General features: G+C 36.4%; 1 protein-coding gene across 3 annotated transcripts in view; it reads right to left on the bottom strand.

The window, feature by feature from the left end:
• Nucleotides 1-8,513, bottom strand: part of LOC131161551 (polypyrimidine tract-binding protein homolog 3) — a 42,907-nt gene extending 34,394 nt beyond the window's left edge. For 2 of the 3 annotated variants that reach the window (XM_058117383.1, XM_058117385.1), the window contains exons 1-2: nucleotides 8,342-8,513; nucleotides 7,779-7,873 (exon numbers count right to left, since the gene is read on the bottom strand). In XM_058117383.1, coding sequence (XP_057973366.1) covers nucleotides 7,779-7,835 — 57 coding nt within the window. In that variant the 5' untranslated portion in view covers nucleotides 7,836-7,873; nucleotides 8,342-8,513. Of the gene's footprint in view, nucleotides 1-7,778; nucleotides 7,874-8,216 lie in introns of all 3 variants that reach the window. The other variant, XM_058117384.1, reaches the window with a different exon arrangement.
• Between the last annotated feature and the right edge of the window lie 16,588 nt (nucleotides 8,514-25,101).

The following is a 25,101-nucleotide window of genomic DNA, read 5'->3' as shown; positions in this document are numbered from 1 at the left end:
CCAAGAAGCCAAACATCCTTTGACATTCTCTTTCCAAAAAATATTCTAGCATTCTTCTCCAGCCAAATTCCCCATAAAACAGCACAAAGAGCACGTCTCCATCCACTCTACATCCTTATCCTTCCCAAACTAACAAACAAAATACTCAAAAATACCCTCCACCAACTTTGGGCAAACCACACTTTGCTGAGAACTCCAAGAAGCTTGTTCCACAAACCCCATGCAAATGATCTGCGTAGAAACAAATGTGAGGCGTTTTCAAAACTACTCCCACACATGGGACACATATCCAGATATACAAAGTTTAAGGAGGCTGCCTATCTTTCACATATTGTTGATGTTAACTCTATTAAGCGCCATCAACCAAACAAACAGCTTAATTTTGGAAGGAACTTTAATATCCCACATGCCTCAAAAAAGAGGAAAAGACACATAAACCTTAACAAGATAAGAGAAGAAATATTTGCAGGAATAATCCCCTGAAGATTCCAAAATCCAAATTCTAGCATCACTCCTATTGGAGATGAGGCATGTACCAAGACAATGAACAAAAAAGCTTGCTCCTCCAACTCTCTACCATTCAAATCCCTCCTAAAATGAAATCACAAGAAAAAGGATCAGTCACAGGAATACAAAAGGAGGAAATCGAAGAGAAGAAAGACAATATAGACAAGGAAACAACCAATACAAAGCAACTTCCCCCCTCAAACATCTTCCCAAAACTGAATATAATTGCCTTACCCAAAAGAAACTATAGAAAGGAAGGAAAAGAAAGGGTAAAAGAAATGAACCTCCAAAGACTCTCTAGGGAATTTCAAAAACCCATAGTTGCATCCCCTTGTCCTCTTGTAATCCAAATTTAATTCGGACAACTTTGTGCCAAGGGGAAAATGCCACAACCAATTGAACTAGAAGGGCCGTAGACACACCAAATTACCTAGACCTAACCCTTCCTCCTTCACCCTACGCACCACCTCCCACTTAACTAAATGATATCTCCTCTCCCCCTGCGCCTTACCTTTTGAGCTATCCCTCCAAGAACCGTGAAATGGGATAAGAAGTACAGAAGAATAGTAGACAAGTTGACCTACATAAGAGTAATTCTAACCCCACACCCCCCCCCCCCCCTTTAAATAGAATAAAGCACCTTTCCACCCATCCAACTGCTTAGATACATTGCACATCACCAAATTCAAAAAAAGCTATAAGGCAGGGCTTTCCTCCTAAAGGAACTGCTAAGTAAGGTATAAGCCACTCTAAAACACCACACCGGCGAGGTAGGTTAATTCTTAAACCCTCTTTGAGATTAATTATTATTATGTTACAATAATATAACAAAATGGTTAAAGTTAGAGACATATTACCCCACTATTTGGTCAATTGGATCATCATATGATGAATTTTTTTATTTATGATGGTCAAAATTTTAGGACTTGCATTTAACTTTGTCCATAGTCCATATTTTTAATAGATTTTCGTGAAAATACTATTATTATTAATATTATCATTTTGACGTAAAAAAAAAAAAAAAAGGAAGAAGATTATAAAGAGTAAAAAGAATATTACAACTCAAAGAGGGTGGGCAAACCTCGAAAAAATAATTTTAAAAAATAAAATACAAATAAGATACAATTATACAAATAAAAATAAAAATAAAAATAAAAATTGATAGTAAAATAGATAGAGGAAGAGAAGATACAACAGAAGGGGACAAGAAGTCCACCCCAAAAAAAATAAAAATTCAAACTAAAAATAATAATAAAATAACAAAAATTAACAATTAACCAAGGAATCCCCTCTTCAACACCCCTTTCCATCATAATTCACCTCACACTTCAAGTTAGCTAACTCCCTCTAACCCTTCTTACTCTGTTTTTGCACCCATTAAAACGCACTTCATTTCCTCCAAGATCACAAACTCTTTAAATACAATTTCTCCATAAGATATTGAACTTCTAAATCCTTACTTGAGATCTTCTCCACTAGTGCTGGTAAAATTTTGTCCTTGCACTACAAATCATTAACCAAACCGTCATTTTTCAAAGATAGAAACCCCCTTCAATCCTTCCAACAAAGATGGGTGTACATATGATAAATGCCCAAGAACATCATTGGAATCAGAAACATATTGATGCAGGGGCAGCATCAAGGTGCAAAACTCACATTCACTTCAATTCAAATTCATCAACAACTGCTTACAACATGGCTTTCACACACATTTATAAGAAAGCCTCTCTACTTGAAATTACACATAAACCCCTAAAACTACATTATATTACAAATATACCCCTACTTTACACAAATATGACAAACAACCCCTAAATACACATAATCATATACTAATCAATACTAAACACACATAATAAACAACTAACGTAACCCCACAATTCCTTAACCCAACTCTTCTTAATTATTTTCCAGTACGGATCTTCCCAAGGTCTTACTTCTTGCCCTACATCAACTCTCCCCCAATCAGAAAAAATTCAAACTCGAATTTTTAAATGTTGGAGAATCAAAGGAGAGAAGCAAACTTGGATCCTTTGAAAGTCAGCGCTTGAGTGATACAAGAAGTCACGATCCTTTGGCAGCATCATACACTTGAATTGAGAGTTAGCATCAATAAACACATCTGGAATGACAAACTCAACAATTGGAATGTCTAAAGGATTTTGGATGTCTTCAAACACTTCCATTGCCTTGCTTGTAGTGTCTTCAATTTGAGTAACTTTGACATGATCACTAACCTCCGATTCTTTGTCTTGGTTGGTTGGTATAGCAAGCTTCAAAATGATTTCTTCCCATTATAGTGGAAAACATATGTGTTCCCATGTCCTTGAGTTGCAACCAAATCATCCAACCTAGGAAAACCAAGGAGTACATGGCCAATCTTCATAGGTAGGATATTACACCAAACATTAGCCAAATATTCTCCCATTTGGATGGGAACCAAACATCTTTCATAAACATTTACAACAGAGTTACCAACCCAATAAATCTCATAAGGCTCCGGGTGAGGTTCCAGATGAAGATGCATTTGAGTGACTCCATTTATGGAAACCATGTTCATTGGACATCTTCCATCAATAATGATTTTTCAAACCTTTTCTCCGCATTTGAGAAAGGTTTTGAAAAGCTTGAAATTGTGCCCAAAGTTTGGCAAATGGCATTCCTTTTTCCTATAATTTGTCACCATGTTATTGAATTATGCATATAGATATGCTGCAGCTATATATCACAACCCTCTAACGCAATTTCCCACAAGCCTTACTCCCAATTTCTCAAATACTATCTTTAATCCACCTTCATATAGATTGTCTTGCTAGAATGAAACAAATTCACGAAGAAAACTCACAAATTACAGCCAAAAAATAAACCATTTTTTTATGCTGGCAAGCACAATTTCTAGGGTTTCATGCCAAATTATTGTGCTTGCTTGCAATGTAGTGTCTCTACAATTAAAAAATATCTCCTTGCAGCTCAAAATATCACAAAGAAAATTCAAAATATCGTGGCTGGGCAATTTCTCATGAGATTGGAACAGGAGGAGATTTTTGCTGACACTCTCAGTCGCAGTCACTGGCACGTGGGGCGTGTGGGCCACTGGCAATGGTGCTCTGGTTGGTGGGGAATACAGTGGTGATAGCTGTATGTCAAAAGAACTTTGGCAAGGGCAGATTTTGAAGGGGTCGGTGACTAGAGAAGTTTGGTCGGAGCGTAGCCACACTAATGGTCAAACAATGATGAAATTTTGTGGGGAAGGATTTCAAAGGGTTCTGTTTTTGGTGGTGTGGGTGGTGTCGCAAGATGGTCACTGGAAAGTGGTGTTCAAGATTTGGGGACATGACTGGAATTTTTGAAAAGTTCAAACTGCCTTTCAGTGTTTTTTTTTTTTTTTTGAAAATTTTTATACTGAAATTTCAGAATAGAAATTATGAGATGAAAGAGTAACAGAGAAGGACAGATTAATGGAGATAACAGAAGAAGAAGAAGAAGAAGAGGCTGCAGAATAAGAAGAAGGGGAAGACAAAGAAGAAGAAGAAGAAGAAGCAGCAGAAAGACAAAACAGAGAACGGCCAGTTAGATAGAAAACAAAGAGTGACAGAACAGAATAGAGGCAAAGCAGAGAACCAGAGAACAAAAAGAGAAGAAAGAAGCAACAATAGGGAGGGAGGGAAAAGTTACAGAACAAAGGAGGAGAAGGAAAGAAGGAATAATAGAAGAAGAAGCAGAAGCAGGGGGTGATAGAAGTTGTAGAACAGTGGAGCGAAGGAAGAAGAGAGGAAGAGGGGGAAAGAAGAAGATTGAAAGGAATAAATGGGGGAATTGAAATGGAAGAAAAAGATCGTAGTTGGGCTCCAATACCAAATGATGCAGAAGCAACTTCAAGGTTCTACAGCCATGGAGAAAATAGAAAAGAAGGAAGGAAGGGAGGAGAGAGGAGATACCAGGGGAAAACTCACATTCATTTCAGTTCAAATTCATCATCAACTGCCTACAACATGGCTTTCACACACCATCTATAAGAAAGCCTCTTTACATGAAATTACACATAAACCCTTAAAACTACATTATGTTACAAATATACCCCTACTTTACACAAATATTAAAAACAACCCCCAAATTCACATAATAATCCTATACTAATCAAAACTAAACACACATAATAAACTACTAAATTAACCCCACAATTCCTTAACCCAACTCTTCTTAATTAATTTCTAGTAAGGATATTCCCAAGGTCTTACTTCTTGGTCTACATCACATATTCATATTGTTCCCTAATTTCACCCAACAATAAACCCCCACCACAAGCAAACTCATTAAGATCACCTTTCATTATCTTATTAATCCCCGATTTCATAACCTCCTTTCCTTTGCTAACCCCATCACAAGAATTACCCATCTTCTTAGCATATATCTTCCACTATGCGTAACTCTCCTTTTAAATTCCTCTTTAAATCTTTGGCATTACCTCCCCAAAAACCCCTCTTTAAGCCCCTTCTTTAAACCCTTGCCCTTATGTTCACTAAACACTTCAAGTTTGCTAATTTACGCTGCTCTTCTTCAATTTCTTCATCTCTCCATCCAAGCAAACTTCATCACTTCCAAGGCTAGAAAACCACAAACCCATCTCATCCATAAAGGAGCTTCTAAGTCCTTTCGATCAACCTCAACAACTTGAGTGAGCAAAATCCCATATATTGTTGCTCCTCAACCAAGACATCCTCAATTATAAAAGTTTCCTCTAAACCTTCCATTAGAGATGACGCCACATACAATAAATCCCCAAGTCAAAAATCAAATGATTAGGCAACATAGCCACACTAATCCCAAATTTCATCCAAAAGCAAGCTACTCTTGTCTACAAATTCACTAACATCATCACAACATTATCCAATACATCACACCATTTCTCCTTTATTGCCCTGACTCCTCTCATTTGCATCTCCCTTTTGAAGATGTTGGGTATTCACAGCACATTAACTTTCAGCATTGTTGATTACATTTTTCCAAAAATTCCTAGAAGAATTATATCGCTTGTCCAACCAGCGAACAAAAAGTCATTCCCTTAATAGAAGAATTTGTCCCCCTCATCAACAGCCAACCTCTGTAGGTTATCCGTACCACCTTCATGAACCTTAGTGCAAGCCCGTTCCTCATCTAATGCTAAGAATAGCTTCTTGATCAAGCCCCTATTCTAGTAGCAACCGCCTCGAACTAAAAGCATAGGATCACCAATTGAGGTTGCAACGCTAACCAAGTTGCTACTAACCTAGGTGGAGGTTACCCTGCTGGATTCACCCGACCAATCCCCTTGCGTTGCGCATGGAAGGCTTGGAATCCCTTGCCTACAGTAAGGTGTTAAACTTACTCTGCAAAAAGGGAAGGTCCATCTCCATGTGAGTTGATTGTACCAAGCTTATACAGTCCATTCCAAAATTCAATAGTGGACTCATTGTTCATTACCTTCTTTGTGATCAATAAAATTTTTGGCATGGCCAAAAAGGCCATTAAAATCTAAATTGTTATAAGCTTCAAAAGGCCGCTAGCTATTATTCAACTTCCATTGGGCTGGAAACTGGGCCAACTCACAATTAAAGCATTTGGGCTTACACTCATTAACTTAGGCAGCCCAAGTCCTCAAAACCTAGATTACCCAAAATCCAGCCCAAGACCTAGACTCCTAATTGGTCAGGCACCCCAGCCCACTCCATCACCCTCACTGCACCCCCAACCCAAGTTCAAATATATCAGGCACCCCAGCCCACTCCATCCCACCTTTACTACACTCCCATCCCCTAACGAAACCCCAGCCATCTCTACCATCAGAGTCATAATCTCAATATGAAGATGTCCCGCCAACAATGGACAATCATACTATTGTTGCACCTGTGTTTACTAATCCACCTTATCTATTGCTTGACCTATTGCTATGTCTACTGCACCACTTGTTGCTACTGCAATTGCATCATGCACCCACATCGATCACAACCCCCTTCCTCTCTACCAACAATACCTAGCTTAGTGAAAACAACACATCTGTAAATCCTTGCCAACGCCAATCTTTTCAATAAATAAAACCTAACTACAGCAAAGAATTCCCCATCCATCCATTTTTGGTCCTCCAAGAACAAACACTAAAAAACATCTTCCCTTCCATCGCCACCCTACCTCCAAGAATTTCCCAAGTTTTGTTGGTCAAACCGCCAACCAATAACTCACACTACCAAATCTAGTACTTGAGAAACCCCTTCCTGGCCTACAGAAATCCGAATCCAAACCATCAAAAAAGCATTTCACTGTTTCCAATAGAAAACCTCAGTTGATTTCGCTACAGAACTCAAGAACAAAGAGAAAACCTCCCTTTCCCAGTTTATCTACTCTCATATTGAAGGTTTTCCCTTCAATATGAATGGGTTGATGGCAATCCCCTCTTTTCGTAATCTATGGCAGTCACGACACCAAGGAGCAGTAGTGAGAGAGGAGAGCGTCAGCCACCATTCTAGAATGAAAAATAATATTATTCATGTATTATTAAAACATAGATCAAGGCTAAGGCTATAAGGGTAATCTTGTGAAATGTTTGACAATATTCCCTTGTTGAACCAAGATTTTTCAACACAAACCAAACAAAAACACCCCAATGAAACAATCGTCTCATTCCCAAGAATGAGATTCTTGGGAACATAGTGTATGGGAGTATTTTTTATTTTGTGAACCAAACGCATACAAAGAAAATGGTCCTACATCTCCAATTAATCTAAACAATCAATTACATACATCCCGGGGAATAGATCAATACTTTGAACCTTTGAGTTTCAAAACAAAGGGATCAACAAGAATGAACAAACTAATAAATCTCGACGGTATAAATGGTCATCAAAAGTTTATATACATGAATTCCAATACAAAGATATTCCCTTCTACGTGAAACTAACAGCAGCAAATACTCCTTGTTTTAAATCACTCACATTCAAGTGGACCTAGCACCAAAACAATTACTAGATGAACATCGATGCATGTGCTCATGTCCTCTCCTTCCTAAGTAGCGTAACTAAGAAAATTAGCCCATTTCATGCAGCTTTATGGCATCTTAAATGAGGGGATCACCATATTTGAGATAAATTGCCAACTGAAATATTGACTTTCTTCACTGTAATGCTCACAACAGAGTATCCACAAAAAATCGTTTGAGCAAGTAAATTTGGATCACTAAATTGATATATATATATATATATATATATATATATATAGAGAGAGAGAGAGAGAGCATATACCTCAGATATTTCATGCCCCACATTTCGTACGTGAACAACTTTCGAAGGCTCTGTCATTTTAAAGGACACTGAAACAAACCCAATATCGAACAATCCTGCATTTTCAGAATTTACAATAAGCAAAAATTAAAGAAATTTTCGACTGAATAGCAAGTCTTTGAAGAGCAAGGCACGGCAACACATTGCACAAGGGATGATATTGCACTGCGTAGCGGCGAAGGGAAAAATTATCAAAGTCAACAACAAAAAGATAGCTTTTTCCCCACGGCATCATGCTGATGAGTTAGTAAGACGAAGAATGACGGATGAAGGAAATAATTGACGAATGGAGTGAATAAACAGTGTTTTTTTTCTGCAATAATAAAGTCCATCAATGAATCAAACCTAGATGAAAACATCCCAAACCCTAGATCAAGTGTTGACGAACATCCTACTTACCAAAAATAAATAAATATTCGTGTATAGAACTTTAAGGGACACAGCAACGAAAATCCTATTACTGAAAAACCTAGATTCGTTCAAAATGCAAACTGAAATCCAGAGTCAATAAGAAACGCAGAGACCTGCAAAACACGAGCGAGCGAGTGCAACGAGAGAGAGAGCTTGCCGTTGACAGATAATGCTCGAACCGGCAAAAGCTTACAGATAAACAATAAGGAAAACGAAAAATCGTCGACGTGGACTGGTTTGGAGTTCTGTTGGCGAAGATTTTCTCAAGCGCAATATAACCAATATGAGTGAACATATATGGAGCCTTTATTGCGGAAAATATTTTTTTATTTTTTTTTATTTTTTTGAAAAAAATTTGTTAAATTTTTTATTTTATAAATTTATAATTTTATAATATTTATATCTATATTTATGTATATTTACATATAGTTTTTTGAGTTCTTCAAAGTTGTATTGCCCAAATTGATTTCCCCCTTTCTTTGACTATCCATGCATTTTTCTATCATGGATGGATTTTCATCATTCAATATTGATTTCCCCATTTCTTTCACCATCCATGCATTTTTCTGTCATGAATAGATTTATATCATTGCTATTCCATTGTGGGATCACTATAGGTTTATGACTATTCAAAATTAGTGAGAGTTGGTGCCTTGAGTTTTTTTGCACAATTTTCCAAGATATGGTGTGCTTTTGCGAATGGTGTTTGCTTCTTGTTCATTTTATGGGTTTTTTTTTTATTCCTTTTTTTTTCTTTGATGGCACAAGTTTCTAAACTTCACCCAACTAATCCTGAGGAGTGGCGGCCTTTCCCTTGGTTCGCCACCCAGGTAAATCAGATGTGGTCACAACTTATACACACTTGGACCAGACATTCGAAAAGCGGTTACTCTTCCTGTGGACCCCCCTTTATGTCATGCGGATGGGACCCCTAGAGGGGCGGCAAAGCGCACAATGACTATGTCTCCACAAGGCAAACTGCCTTCCAACATAATGTTGTCATCCAGCTGTTGCAGGGATTCAAACCTCTGATACTCCATAAACCCTCCTGCTTTACCACATCTTAGTGGTCTCTCTTGTCTTAGTGGTCTCTCTTATCTCAACAACATCTATCCTCTCCCTACCATTTTTTTCTCCTCCCTTTTAATTGGCTTCCATTCTTTTATTTTTCAACAATATTTTGAAGATGTTAATCAGGCCATTTCTCTTCCTTTTTTTCCAAGTTCAAAGAGTGGGCAGCAACAAGGACGATGGTTGGCTTTGGTGGCTTGCGAAACGATAAAAGGTGCTAAGCTCTATTATTGCTTATAGACACTGAACTCGATGACTCATTTTATTACCAACTAGTTTGGTAACTATTTTAAAAACAAATGAAATATAGGAAATTGAACCCTCGGCTTCCTAACTCACTTTTTTATATTTGGAAAATGGAATCACCACTTTTTTTAATTTATGAAAAATTAAAATAAAAGAAAATTTTTTCAAATAATTATAGGTTCGAGAGTACAATTGTGAATAGGGATTCTTTTCAAATAAAATTAAAATATTAACACCCTAAAGCACCCCATTCCAAGAATGATTACAACTCTTACCTTACATGTGTGTCTGTCTCCTATAAGAAAATACATTTTAAATGAAAAAAAAAAATATGCATTTCAGTCTGATCTCACCACATCCTCCTTTGACTATCACTATGTGACGCCCCAAACCCAAAACTAATGTCCGGAATGTTATTTAAAATATATCTCTAATACCACCTTGTGACGCTCCGAACTCGCCAAGTGGGGCTCGGGTGCCACTTGTTCCATTTACCTGTAGCTGATATTCTAACATCAATTATGCAATGAAAATAATAACAATTCCTCAATAATATACCAGAGTTTCTACATATCTATAATCTCAAAAGGTATTCTCCAACATCCAATATTCACAAGTATATACAACTCTAAAAAACATAAATATATTATAACCCCAAAAATATTATACATCCAAAAGTTTATACCCTTTCTCTCTCAAAAATATTACACCAACCTCGAGCTCACTGAGCTCTATCACGCGAAGGTCCTGAAAAAGATAAAAATTCCATATTGAGTGAGACACATCTCAATAAGTCGCAATAGATTAACACCAGTGTGCGGCTATCACGAGGTTTGTGTACAAAATGTAATCATCATTTACAAATTAATCCACAATTATGAAATCATTCTCTGTCCCTACTCACACACATGCAACGTATTTTATTAACGAGAGTTCCCAAGGATTGGGGTGATTACCCGCTCATACAAGTAGCAGCCCTCTGGCTACAACTGAAGCATATCAAGGCACTTACCTTACTTGGTAAGCCCTCGGGTGGATAGTTTATCTCGTACTCACACACACATTCACACAAATGTTTGCTAGCAGAAGTTTTCGAGAATAAGGAAGATTATCAGCCCATACAAGTAGTTTCCCTCTGCCCTAATACGTTATGCAGCCTAGTATGGCTACATCTGATATTAATCAGGGCACTCGCCTTTCTCAGCAAGCCCTCGGGCAAAGTGTATACTTCGCCCAAATAAATATAATACTACAATATATAAACATATTTACTTTACTCTATATCTATTATCTCTGTATTACTCATCTTTTCATGTTCTCAGTATTTCATATCACATAATTCACTTTCACAATTCACAACACGTGAATCTCATATCATATAATTCATTTTCATAGTTCACATCACGTGAATCTCATATCACATTTTACATTACTCTTATTTCATACTACTTTGTATTCTCATATGAATTCACATGTTTTGTTTTCATATTATTTACTGGTTAAATTAAACAATTATGCATTTAGAACTCACTACTAGATGGATCATTATTGTCATGCTTCCCCCTATGACGAGTTGTGCAGCCCGAAAGCTGGACTTAACCCTAGTCGGCCCACCAGAGCTAAATCAGAAAACAACCTCTTCAGTCTGTAAGCCAGGTTGGCTTTCCCACATTGGTCTAGACTACAGGGGGAATCTCTACCATGTATAGCACAATCGACCATCCCGTCCCCACACTCTCCATGTAACGCCCCAACTTGGGTCTGTCAGGGAGCACTGCATTTCTCTTCCTCCACCTAGATCAGACAACAGGGGGGCAGGCCTTATCAGACTAATGACTGACCCCAGAGACCAACACGTGTCATTTTCAGTGTATTTTGTCCTCACTCACACACTTTTTAAGAAAACTTTTCAGAAGGTCACTCATCCCAAGATTACTCCAAGCTAAACACACTTAACTGTGGAGTTCTTATGGGAAGGCTCCCGAAAAGAAAGGTGCACCTTGTTGATATGGGTAGTAACATTAAATCTTATTTTAAGTCTTTCTTCCATGGGGTATCACATTCTCCTCCACTTACAAAATGCAGCGTCCTCATTGTGAACCCACATTTCCAAACCCAGGCGATGTGAATCTCATCACACTTCTGGCTGGGTAATTACTCTAATACCATTTGTAACGCCTGTCAGGGAACACTGCGTCTCTCCCCCTCCACCTGGACCAGACAATAAGGGGCGGGCCTTATCAGACTAATGACTGGCCTCACAGACCAACATGTGTACTTTTCAGTGTGTTTTGTTCTCACTCACACACTTTTTGAGAAAACTTCCCAGAATGTCATTCATCCCAAGATTACTCCAAGCCAAACATGCTTAATCGTGGAGTTCTTATAGGAAGGCTCCCAAAAAGAAATGTGCACCTTATTGATATGAGTAGTAACATCGAATCTTTTTTAAGTCTTTCTTCGACGAGGTAGAACACTCCATGAGATGTATGGGTGCACTAATCCTTGCCAAAAATCACGCGCAACAGTATTGCGCCTCACTATGGTCCACCGGAGTTCTCAAATCATACATTGCAATTTAACATTCATATCCCGCTCCGATTAAACAATACACATGCAGTATATATTCTCATCACATTTCAGTATTTCCAACATGTCATAAATATATCATAATTCACAACTCAACTCAGTACTTTCATTTTACTCATGCCACATATTCCAAATAATACGCATAATAATATCTCGTTAAAATAGTAAGTCAACCCATATTCATCATCCGTTTACTGAAAATATGCATCAAATTATCTTCGCAATTTCCAGAAAACACATTATTTTAATCATTCCATTTTCACAAATAATAACTATAACCCTAAGCTCAAAAAACCACAGTTCAAACGGTTGGCTTTTCTTTTAAAATTCACATGATAATCATATATATTTATATACGCATATAATTTCCATTCAAACTAGTAAATTCATAAAAAACTACTTGCTTAATATATTCCACTTACTTGGTTTCCATAAATTACGCCAGCAAGGACCCCAAAACGATGCTTGCGGCGCTCACCTGAACTCTGATTCAATAACTCTAATTTAATCAAATCAACCCTAAACAAAATACTATTTTAACATTTACTAGGCCCATAAATTCTAAATAAACCAATGAACTCCCAAAAATAACCAATTTTCTTAATTCCTTAAATCTCACTTTCGCTTTGAAGTGGTGCTTAGGACCCCCAAATTGAAAATTTACTCCTGCCAAAATGATGACGATCGAGATTAAGATCCTGTGGTGGTACCGATCGTCGATTTAGTTGAAGATTGAAGGAGAAATTGAGGAAAGCGAGGGTGTATACCTTACCCCAAGAGTGGGGCCTACGTCGCTTCTACGACAAATTCACTCTGGTAGGAATATCAGTGGTAGATATAGGAATCCAACGGTATCTTCCATTTTCCGATTGGCGAATATTTGCCGAGATAATGAGGAGAGAGAGGTGGTGGCGTGAGGAGAGACGTGAGGAGAGAGAGGAGGGTGCCTCTGTTGTTCCAATTTAAAAATTCTTAAGGATAAGCATCCTTATTATATTATTTAATTAATAATTATCATATAATTAATTTAATTATTTTATTTTATTTCATTTTATTTTATTTTATTTTATTTAGGATCACAACCGTAATCAAGTATAACTACTTTTGGGGTCGTTACACACCGTTTGCCAAATTTTGTTTGTTTTTACTTGTATTCCACAAAATGAAACAGGAAATAGCTTTGCTAGTACAGAGGATTTAGAGCCAATAATTGGTTTGGAGAATCAATTCAATGGGAAAAAACAAAAAAAAAAAACAATCAAAAACAAAAACAAAAAGAAAAAACAAAACAAATAAAAAAAACAAAAAAAAGGTAAATAAGAAATGAAAAGAGTTGAAAAAACATGAAAAAAAAAATGAAAAAAAAAAATGAAACCTCAAGACAGATGCTTAGTAGGGACCCCATTTCAACAATGTGTCCTTGGTAGTTTTGAAGAAGTCTAGAATAATAAGTTGTCAATCCATAAGAAGCCTTGTGGACTATGGATTTCAAGTTATGAGGAGTTTTATCAGGAGAAGTAGATGAATATGTAATGCCTCGACTCGCCACGGGGGCCTGGGGTGCTACTTTAGTGACGTCTGCATACCTGATACCATAATCATCATAATAAATGCAGTGGAAATAATGAAACATTCTCCAAACATGCGTTACTAGAGTTCTAAATTTCCTTTATACATGAAGGTTTTCCAAATATCCATACTATAACCAATAATACAAACAAATTCTCATCTTAGTCTATACAACCATAATACATACTCAAGGCTTCAAACCCAACTTACATACAGCAGAGTTCTTACTAACACTCACAAAAATCTATCTGGCTATCAAACTGCCCCAGAGTACGCTAAACTCGACCTCGAGATGGTCCCGAAAAGATAATTTGTATAATGGGGTGAGACACTTCTCAGTAAGAAAGATTAAGTTAATATCAGTTTGTGGTCAGCATGCATTTGGTATTTATAGAAAACATTTATTCCTCATTTAACCGAAAATAGCTATTTACATTGAACTCTTTTTTCTTTTTTTTTAAAGTTGAAATACTCGTCTCATTTTCATGACATAAAAAAGTTAAATAAATAAGTAACAACATTTACATAAATATACGGATATGCATAAAATACAATTCCTGTGACTAACACCATTTACTTCCCCCATGGTACGGGTTGTGTGGCCTAAAAGCTGGACTAAGCTTGAGGTGATCAACTCAGACAAAGTCAAACATACATCTACATCTAACTTCGACTATGCAGGCATCCTCAACTTGCTTGCGTGGTTCCGATTGCCCTACCACATCTTGAAAGTCCAGGCTTCCAGGGAAGGTACACCCTATACCGAGGCTAATAGGCTGAAACCACCCTACACTGCTATCTAGAACAGTGAAGGCGCACATGGCCCCATAATGAATTTTTAGCAACGATATCGTGCTCATAACATAGCTGATCCTTAGGGTTTCTAGAGCATATCATGCAATTTAAGTAATAAAAAGCTTATTTCAAACTCATTTCATATAAAGCCTCTTATTTAATAACTCTCGTTAACACATAATCCCAGCCTTCGCGGTCGTCATATAAATCTCGGCTCACAACCGCCAAACATAGTCCTAGCCCTTGTGGCTGTCATATAAATCTCGGCTCACAGCCGCTATATCAAAACCCAGCCCTTGCAACCGTCATATCAAATCCTTGTGTTTTCATAAATAGTTCCAATATTTCACAAATATTCCTAATTTCGGTTATAACATAATACCTACATATCATTCACCTGTCACACAAGTTTCAATATTTGCACATAGTTGTAGGCCTCCAAGAAAACATAGTATATTAGTTTAAAAAACAGATCCATGCTTTTCACCATTCATTTTTACACAAAATAGCATACCATATATCATAAGTTTGAAAAAGGTTTATTCTAAACAGTCGATTTTTGAAAACCACAGCTGAAAACATAAATATACTTACACCAGAAACATTTCAAACAGTTCAAATTCGTTAAAAAGCTGACTTAACTTAATCCTCTTACTTGTTTCTAAAAAAGAAACCGAAATGGAAAAAAAACCCGAAACCCTAGCTTTTCAAACCGGTAAAAAAAAACAAGAGATCCTATGAGTCGGAAGGAGAGAGAATGATTCGGGAGTAAAAGGGAACCTGTAGAAGTCATATAATGAAGAAACCCCGAAACCCTAGTAGAACTCAAAAGAGAAGTTTTTTTTGGAATTCTTAAAAAATGAGCTCACTTCTATTTATAGGTGAGCAACCCAGGAGAAAACCGTCGACGGCTTTCCCTGTATCCACAAAATCGTTGACAGTTTTATGGTTGACTCGCCCTATTGACCCAAAATCGGCGACGATTTTTCTCATGCTCGCTGAAATCGTCGACGGTTTTGGCCCTGCCAACTAACTTCTTTCCTTTTTCTTTTATTTTACTTTGTTTCTCTCTTTATTATTTATTTTATTTTATTTTTTAGGTTCGATTTTCTATAGAATACGACTTATCAAACTCTATCGTACTTTACTTTGATGTATTGTGTAGCCCATGATGAAATTAATGAACAAAATTTTTCAGCTTTTTATCTAGATTATGGTATGTGTCTTAAGGGTATAATGATTGTATTCCGATCAAATAAGGGGTGACTATCTTTGGTCGACTAGTATTCCTAAAAGAACTAAACATTGATTTACCATTTGTTAACCCTTTGAACCTTAATTTTAAACTAGTTTTTTCTTAAAAGTCAGTTTACCAGAAATTTAACTTGGGTTTGAGTCTCCTAGTGTTTGACAATTCATCTAAGGCAATGGTTACTACCAAAATGACGGTAGGTTATTTTTCTATTATCCAAAAAAATGTCAAAAAATAAATCCTTTGCTAGTCCTTTTGAGTCTGAAAAATCTATTTCTTGAATAACCCATCAAAGGATCACACCTCATACTAAGGTAGTTTTAAAAAAGACTAATTCCAAATGGATTCCAAATAAAATGGGAGTTAAGATTCCTTCACAAAGGAAAAACAAAAGATATAGTAAAAAAATAAAATGAAATAAATAAAGAAGAAAGAAAAATAAAAAGGGGGCATACTTCATGAGGTGATCCTTGACTAGTATTACCTTTGAAAAATTGATAATTTTGAGTCTTATTAAATCATTTTCTTCTTTAACCAATACCCTCAGTTTACATTACATTCAAAAAAGAAAGTCCTAACCTAATTGGTATGTACTAGTACTTCAAATGAATTGCCAAGTTCATTAAGGGTTTGAAATATGTTATGACATGATCCTAATAAGGTACATAGGTAACTTATTCAAAGAGCAAGTTCGGTTAATCTTTGTCAACACTAAAGGCATGGATGTCATTTCGGGGAGGGGTTTTTGAGTTTTAGTTTCCCTTTTCTTGTTGAAACCTAAATCCTTAGCCTACATTTTGTTTTGTGTCTTAAAGTCCACCCTAAAATTAGAATATGGATCATATTACCTAATGAGACACTAATTATAATTCAAGATAGAAAGTTCGATATAAGTCATGGAATACAAATCAATAGGACATCCTTCAGTGGTGATGCAGTGGAGGAGTTATGATTATGGCCAAATGAGACTGATAAGAAGGAAAAAGCCATGGGGCTTGCCCATTGATGTGATTGTTGTGCCGGGCACCCCACTCGTGTCAAACACCAATACTACAACTATTGCTATTGAATATAAAAGAAATTAAAGCAATGCAAAAATTAATAATAAAGCAATAAAAAGAACAAGACAAGAAATTTACGAGGTTCGGTATAGAATTACCTACGTCCTCGGGCGCCGATGATCAATCCACTACTTCTTAACAAAGTACAACTTTAAGGTGTGTTTTACAAATGAAGAGTATAACTTCAACCTCAAGTCTAAAAAACACTTCTCTCCAATGTGGGACAAATAATATAAAAAATTCAAAACAACCTTTTATACTAATGTGGAAGTATTCTACCAATGTGGGACAAAAACAACAAATCTCCACCTTGACGATAAATTCAACAAATTTTTCAGTCACCAACGTTTTTTGGAGTTCCACATCATTGGCGCCTTCTAAGATTTGCAGGATATTGATCAAGTCCAAACAATGTTTGAACTTGATTGTTGTCACAATCTTGGTCAACATATCTGCGAGATTTTCAGTTGTAGCAATCTTCTGAAGAAGTATCTTCCCTCCATCAATAATATCCCGCATAACATGAAACCGAACGTCGATGTGCTTCGTTCGTGCATGGTAGACTTGGTTCTTTGCTAAGTGAATAGCACTCTGGCTATCATAGAATACAACCATGTGCTTATGAACAACTCCCAAATTTTCAAGTAAACCCTGCAACCAAATAGCTTCCTTAACAGCCTCTAAAGCTGCCATGTACTCTGCTTCTGTTGTAGACAAAGCAATGGTAGACTATAAGGTAGACCTCCAACTCATTGGATCATTAGCAAATGTAAAAATATATCCAGTAGTTGATCGACGTTTATCCAAATCACCTGCAAAATCCGAATCCACATATCCAACAACACGTTGATCAATAGTATTATTTTTCTCAAATACTATACCAACATCGATCGTATTCATAATATATCTCAAAACCATTTCATAGCTTGCCAATGTCCTTTACCCGGATTATGCATATACCTGCTCACCATACTAACAGCTTGTGAAATATCAGGTCTTGTACAAACCATTGCATACATCAGACTACCAACGGCACTTGCATAAAAAACCTGTGACATATACATACGTTCCTCATCTGATTTGGGAGATAAAGCAGCGCTAAGTTTGAAATGAGGAGCAAAAGGAGTGCTTACTGGTTTTGACCGCTCAGACATGCCAAAACTCTGTATTACCTTCTTCAAATACTATTTCTAAGACAAACTAACTCTTCCTCTCATTTTGTCTCTGCGAATCTCCATGTCAAGTATCTTCTTTGTTTCACCAAGATCTTTCATCTCAAACTTTTGATTTAACTGACTTTTCAACTTGTTGATTTCTTCCATATTCTTTGAAGCTATCAACATATCATTAACATACAAGAGTAAATATAAAAAAGATCCATTTTGTAGTTTGCGAAAATAAACACAATGATCATGTTTATTTCTGATGTACTTCTGACCCATCATAAACTGATGAAATCGTTTGTACCACTGTCTTGGAGACTGTTTTAAACCATACAACGATTTACCTAGTTTACATACCCAATTTTATTTTCCAGCAACCTGAAATCCATCTGGTTGAGTCATATAGATTTCCTCTTCCAAATCACCATGTAAAAATGCAGTTTTTACATCGAGTTAAACTAGTTCAAGATCAAATTGTGCTACCAAAGCCAACAAAATTCAAATGGAAGAATGTTTAACAATTGGAAAAAATACCTAATTATAATCAATGCCTTCCTTCTGTGCATATCCCTTAGCTACCAATCTAGCTTTGAAGTGAACATTATTTGCATCTGGAAATCCTTCTTTCTTCACATAAACCCATTTGCAACCAATTGCTTTCTTGCCCTTGGGCAGTTGGGCTAGCTCCTAAGCCTGATTCTGATGAAGAGACTGCATTTCTTCATCAATTGCTTTTTTCCACTTGTTTGATTCAGAGTTCCTCATTGCTTCTTTGAAAGTGTAAGGAACATTATCATCCACAACTGGAAGTGCATAGGCCACCATATCAGTATACCGAGCAGGTTTTCGAATTTCTTGTCTTGGCCTTTGAGAAACAATTGATTCTTGTTGCTGTAAAGATTCTTGAATTGAAATCTCCTCTTCTTGTACACTATTCCCCACCGTAACTGGAGAGTTACCTTGTGTAGTCTCATTTCTCACTGGGTTTCCCAAAATTGTCTCAACCTCCACTTGTTGTTGAGTACCACTGGTCCTCTCTTCAACTCGTGACTCCTTGCGTATTGTTTTCTTCATCATCGCAAGTTCATCAAAAGTTACAACTCTACTTAAAATCATTTTTTTCGTCTCTAGACACCAAAGACGGTATCCTTTAACTCCTGCGCTTATCCTCAAGAATATTGCTTTATTGGCTCTTGGATCCAACTTAGATTCTTTAACATGATAATAAGTCATAGTACCAAATACATGTAAAGAATCATAATCACTAGCAGGCTTTCCAGACCATACCTCATAAGGTGTTTTTCCTCCTATTGCAGATGATGGTAGACGATTGATGAGATGACATGCATATCTAACAACCTCAGCCCAAAACCTTTTGTCTAACCTAGCATTAGACAACATACATCGAACTTTCTCTAGTAAAGTCCGATTCATACGCTCTGCCACCCCTTCTGCTGTGGTGTATTTCGAACTGTGAAGTGTCGAGCAATACCTTCATCCAGACATACCTTCATAAACGGGTCACTCGTGTATTCACCACCATTATTTGATCTGAGCCGTTTAATCTTTTTGCCAGTTTGAGTTTCAACTAATTTTTTCCACTTAAGGAAAATATCACACACTTCATTTTTATGTTTCATAGAATACACCCAAACTCTTCTAGAAAAATCATCAACAAAAGTGACAAAATAATGCATACCACCCAATGAAGCCGTTTTTGTGGGCCCCAATACATCTGTATGGATGTAGTCTAAAATACCTTCAGTATGGTGGATTGTTGTGCCAAATTTCACTCTAATTTGTTTTCCCAGAATGCAATGCTCACAAAATTCAAGTTTGCACACCTTTGCACCCTTTAACAAACCTCGCTTAGCTAATTATTGTAAAGATTTTTCTCCTGCATGTGCTAATCGTATATGCCATAACTTGGTTGTATCTGAACCTGCATCTTTCTCAGAAACAACAGCTGTTGAGCCAATAACTGTACTACCTTGTAAATAATACAAGTTATTTTTCCTTATTCCTTTCATCACCACCAGCGCACCTGATTTAATCTTTAAGGTTCCATCTTTCAAAGTGATAGTGAACCCTTTAGATTCTAAGGCACCCGATGAAATCAGATTCTTCTTTAGGCTTGGAACATACCTAACATCAATCAAGGTCTTAATAGTTCCATCTTGACATTTCAACTGTATTGATCCTATTCCAGTTGTTTTACAAGTATTATCATTTCCCATAAAAACAACCCCACCATCTAATTCTTCAAAATTAGAAAATCATTCCTCATTGGGACACATGTGATAGGAACAACCAGAATCCAAAATCCACTCACCAAAATAATGTGATGAAGATGTTCCAACAAGAGAAAAATCTGACTCACTTCCATCATTATTGGCTATATTGGCATTAGAATGTGCTTTTCCCTTATTCTTCTACTGTAATTTAGGGTAATCTTTCTTCCAATGCCCTCTCTCACGACAAAAGGAGCATTCATCTTTAGCAGGTCTCCCACAAGATTTACTCCTCCCATGAGATTTACTCTTCCTTCCAGGCATACGACTCTGAGAACGTCCCCTTATTGTTAGTGCTTCTGCTGTTTCCTATGGACCCTTTAATCCTTCTTTCTGCATTCAATACTAATCAATACAGTACAAACAGCATCATAAGTAACTTTATCTTTCCCATACAATAAAGTGGTGGTCAAATGTTCATACTCATCAGGGAGAGAATTCAGTAACAATATGACTTTATCCTCATCTTTCACCTTTTCATCCAAACTTAACAAATCGGCCAAAATTTTATTGAAAGCATTTATATGGTTATTAATCGAAATACCTGGTTGATACTGGAAGCAAAACAATTTCTTTTTAAAATAGAGCCGATTTTTCAAACTTTTGGTTATAAATGTATCTTCCAATGTCTTCCACAATTTCTTTGCATCGTCTCCCTCATAACACAATATTTTTTATTTTTGGCGAGACACAGACGAATCGTACCACATGCCTGATGATTGATCTTTTCCCAATCTCTATCACCCATATCTACCAGTTTATCATCCAAAGCAATATCTAGTTCTTGTTGATACAAGATGTCCATCACCTCACATTGCCGCATACCAAAATTATTGGTACCATCAAATTTCTCCAACTCAAACCGAGCATTAGCTATCATCTTCGATGATGATGTTGAAGCTGAAGGGGTTGGAGTTCGTGTGGACAGAGTTTCTTCTACTACTGCACTAGTTTCTGCCATCTTCTATATATTCAATAGCAACCAACAAAGTAAAAGGCCTAGGATGAATAGTACGTACCAACTATGTCTCCTCTGTTTTATCCTATGAAATTCCACTTTGACCAGGCTGACCTCCAGGGAGCGACTGAGCCGCAATGGTCTCTGAGCACTCGCTTAGACAAGGTCTTTCTTAGGCATCAAACGTGGAATCAAGGATCCTAACAGAGGAACACCTTCGTATCAACACTATTCAACCTAACTCTGATACCAATTGTTGTGCCGGGCACCCACTTGTGCCAAACACCAATACTACAACTATTGCTATTGAATATAAAAGTAATTAAAGTAATGCAGAAACTAATAATAAAGCAATAAAAAGAACAAGACCAAAAATTTACGAGATTCGGTATAGAATTACCTACATCCTCGGGCGCCGATGATCAATCCACTACTTCTTGACAAAGTACAATTTTGAGGTGTGTTTTACAAATGAAGAATATAGCTTCAACCTCAAGTCTAAAAAACACTTCTCTCCAATATGGGATAAATAATATAAAAAATTCAAAACAACTTTTTATACTAATGTGGAAGTATTCTACCAATGTGGGACAAAAACAACAGTGATTCTCTAAGTTAGCAACAGAGTTACACCGGCATCAAAGTACTGGTAGGATTGTTTCATGTTAAACAAGCATAGAAATCAAGTAAAAGTAAACAAGTTTGAGGATTCCAATCATATCCTTAATAAGATTGCAGGAACTAATTGCATATTTATTCATTTAAATTTCAAATTGATTTTAAAGCATTAAGAATACAATTCCAAGAAGAGATTTGTTGAGAAAGTCCTAAAAAAAATATTTTCAAATCTCAAGATGAACATGATCAATCACAAGTAAACTGGGGCAGACAACATGTGACGACCCCAAAAATAATATGTGAGTAAGTGTGATTCAAATAAATAAACAAATAAATAAAATAATTAATAATTAATAATTAATAATTAATTAATTGAACATTATTAAATTGAATTAATTAAATTAAGTAATATGATGGTTATATATATGCATAATAATATATATAAGGATAAGTGGTGTGTGAGTGTATATGTATATATATACATATATATATATATATATATATGTGTGTGTGTGTGTGTGTGTGTGCATATATAATATTAATATAATATATTAAATGTATATAAGTAAAGTTATATAATATATTGTGGGACCTAGCAATGGCTGTCCGACCATGCTAGATCAATCATAAGTCTGTATATATATACATATATATATATATATGTGTGTGTGTGTGTGTGTGTGTGTGTGCATATATAATATTAATATAATATATTAAATGTATATAAGTAAAGTTATATAATATATTGTGGGACCTAGCAATGGCTGTCTGACCATGCTAGATCAATCATAAGTCTGTAAGTACGATGGTCTGTCCCACCTGGTCCTAGATTGCTAGGGGAACAACTCCACTCTACACTGAAGCCACATCGATTGCCATCTCCCACACTACTGGTCGTGTGGTAGCACTATTATAATTCTGAACATATAGCTATGGTATCGTGCTCCTGAAAACTGAACTAAATCATACCATTCGGGTTCTGATAACATATAATATGTTTCATATATTGGACATAACTGTCTCGTATTTCATAATAATATCTGACATGTTAATATTTTATAAATTCTGTCTTATCATACATGATTATGGCATCTGCGCCGACATAACATAACACATCACGATATATGCACTGACATAACATAACATGAACCACGATATCGGCACCGACATATCATAATATACTAAACATAATTTTTCTGTACTATTAAACATTATATTCATAAAATCACGGTTCCTATATTATTTCATAATTGCCTTGAAAACTATCATATCATGCTTGACTTGGGAAAAACATTCCATTCTGATATACATAATTATATGGAAATTAAACTCATGCCACACAGAAATGGGTAACCTCCTGAATGTAAAATTTGTTCCAAAACCATATTTTTTGATAAAACACATTTAAATCATATCCCTATTCATAACAATATTTTCCAAACATAATTATATAATATACGTACTTTCCTGAAATTTAATGCTATAAAATAATGAATAATTTCATGAAAATTTTTGACTTAGTTTATCCCCTTACCTGACTTACTGAGAAACCCACAAAACACCCAATCCTACACCTGCAGTGTTCCCAGCACAACATCCTGAAATTAACATTTTTTTCAATAAAACTTCAATATTATATTTCCTAACATATTCTCCTCAGTCCAAAAACACCAAATACCTAATAAAATTGAGATTAACTAACTTACCCAATTTTTGGGATGGTGCCCAAGTTGGCCCAACCAATGATCCACTATTGCAGAAATGAAGAGAAACTTCCCAAGAGTAGTGTCACAGTTTCGGATCATTGATTCAGCAAAGAACCAAGCCAAAAAGCTAGAAAGAGGGTGAGGGAGCCAAATTTTGGAGAGAGAGAAAAGGTTTTGCATGAAATTTCCTTGCAGAAATCGAATTTGAGCTTATTTATAAACCAGCCTTCGTAGACGAGACATGTCACTTCGTAGATGAGGCCAAGTGGAGAGTTCGTCAACGAACATTTATTTATCGTCAATGAATTTTAGGTCCTGAAAATAGTCCTCTCGATAATTTCTCATCGACGAGACACGTGTCCCCGTCGATGATCCCAATAAGCCGCTTCGTAGACGAACTCTTCGCATTCGTCGACGAGATCTTGCTATGACCCCCTTTAAAATTTCCTTTTTTCCCTCTTTTTATTATTTAAATACTATAATTCTTCGGGTCTCTACATTCTCCATTCCTTATAAAATTTCATCCTCGAAATTTACTATCTGTATTGACACTATCCTTTAAAGAAAATGAGTTACTTATTTATTACTTTCCCTCATTTATGGCGAAGGAATACCGTGGTTACATTCAGGGTTCTAGGAGATTACAAATACTTAAAATAAAATTCTCCCAAAACCAAAACACTACCTACCAATTGAAAATTATTACATATACTGATTAACCTGCATAAAAGAAACATTACACATCTACTTGTTTCTCTTCTTAATTACTACTATTCCCTGCTAAACAGATGCGGGTATTTGTGTCGTATTTGTTCCTCGAGCTCCCACGAGACTTCCTCTAACACATGATTTCTCCACAAGACTTTTACTAGAGGAATCTTCTTATTGTGCAATTCCTGTTCTTTTCTGTCCAAAACTTGCGCTGGTATTTCCTTACGAGCCAATGAATCTTTGAGCTCTAACTCTACATAACTTACCACAGGAGAGGGATCTGGGATGTATTTCCTCAGCATGGAAACATGAAATACGTCATGCATTCTGAACAAAGCCGGTGATAAAGTTAGTCAATAGCAACTAACCCCACTCTTTATAGTATCTCAAAAGGGCCAATGAACCTAAGGCTAAGCTTACCCTTCCTTCCAAATCTCATAACTCCCTTTAATGGCGCTATCTTCAGAAACACGTGATCTCCTATATCAAATTCCAGTTTCCTACGGCGAGTATCAGCGTAACTCTTCTGCCGGCTTTAAGTTGCATTGATCCTGTCTTTGATGAGCTAAACTTTATTATATGCCTACTGCACTAGCTCTGGCCCCACCACTCACCTCTCACCTATCTCATCCCAGTATAGAGGAGAACGACACCTCCTACCATAAAGAGCCTCATAGGGTGTCATGCCAATGCTGGTATGATAGTTGTTATTGTATACAAACTCTACCAGCGGCATATACTGGGTCCAACTACCCCAAAATTAAACACATAGCCCACAACATATCTTCTATTACCTTAAATCACCCTATTAGTTTGAACATCTATGTGAGTATGAAATGTCGT

Source organism: Malania oleifera, chromosome 8 (assembly GCF_029873635.1).
Source record: "Malania oleifera isolate guangnan ecotype guangnan chromosome 8, ASM2987363v1, whole genome shotgun sequence".
Classification (NCBI taxonomy): Eukaryota; Viridiplantae; Streptophyta; class Magnoliopsida; order Santalales; family Ximeniaceae; genus Malania; species Malania oleifera.
The sequence above is the reverse complement of the archived record's forward strand: the minus strand, read 5'-3'. Positions and strand labels throughout refer to the sequence as shown.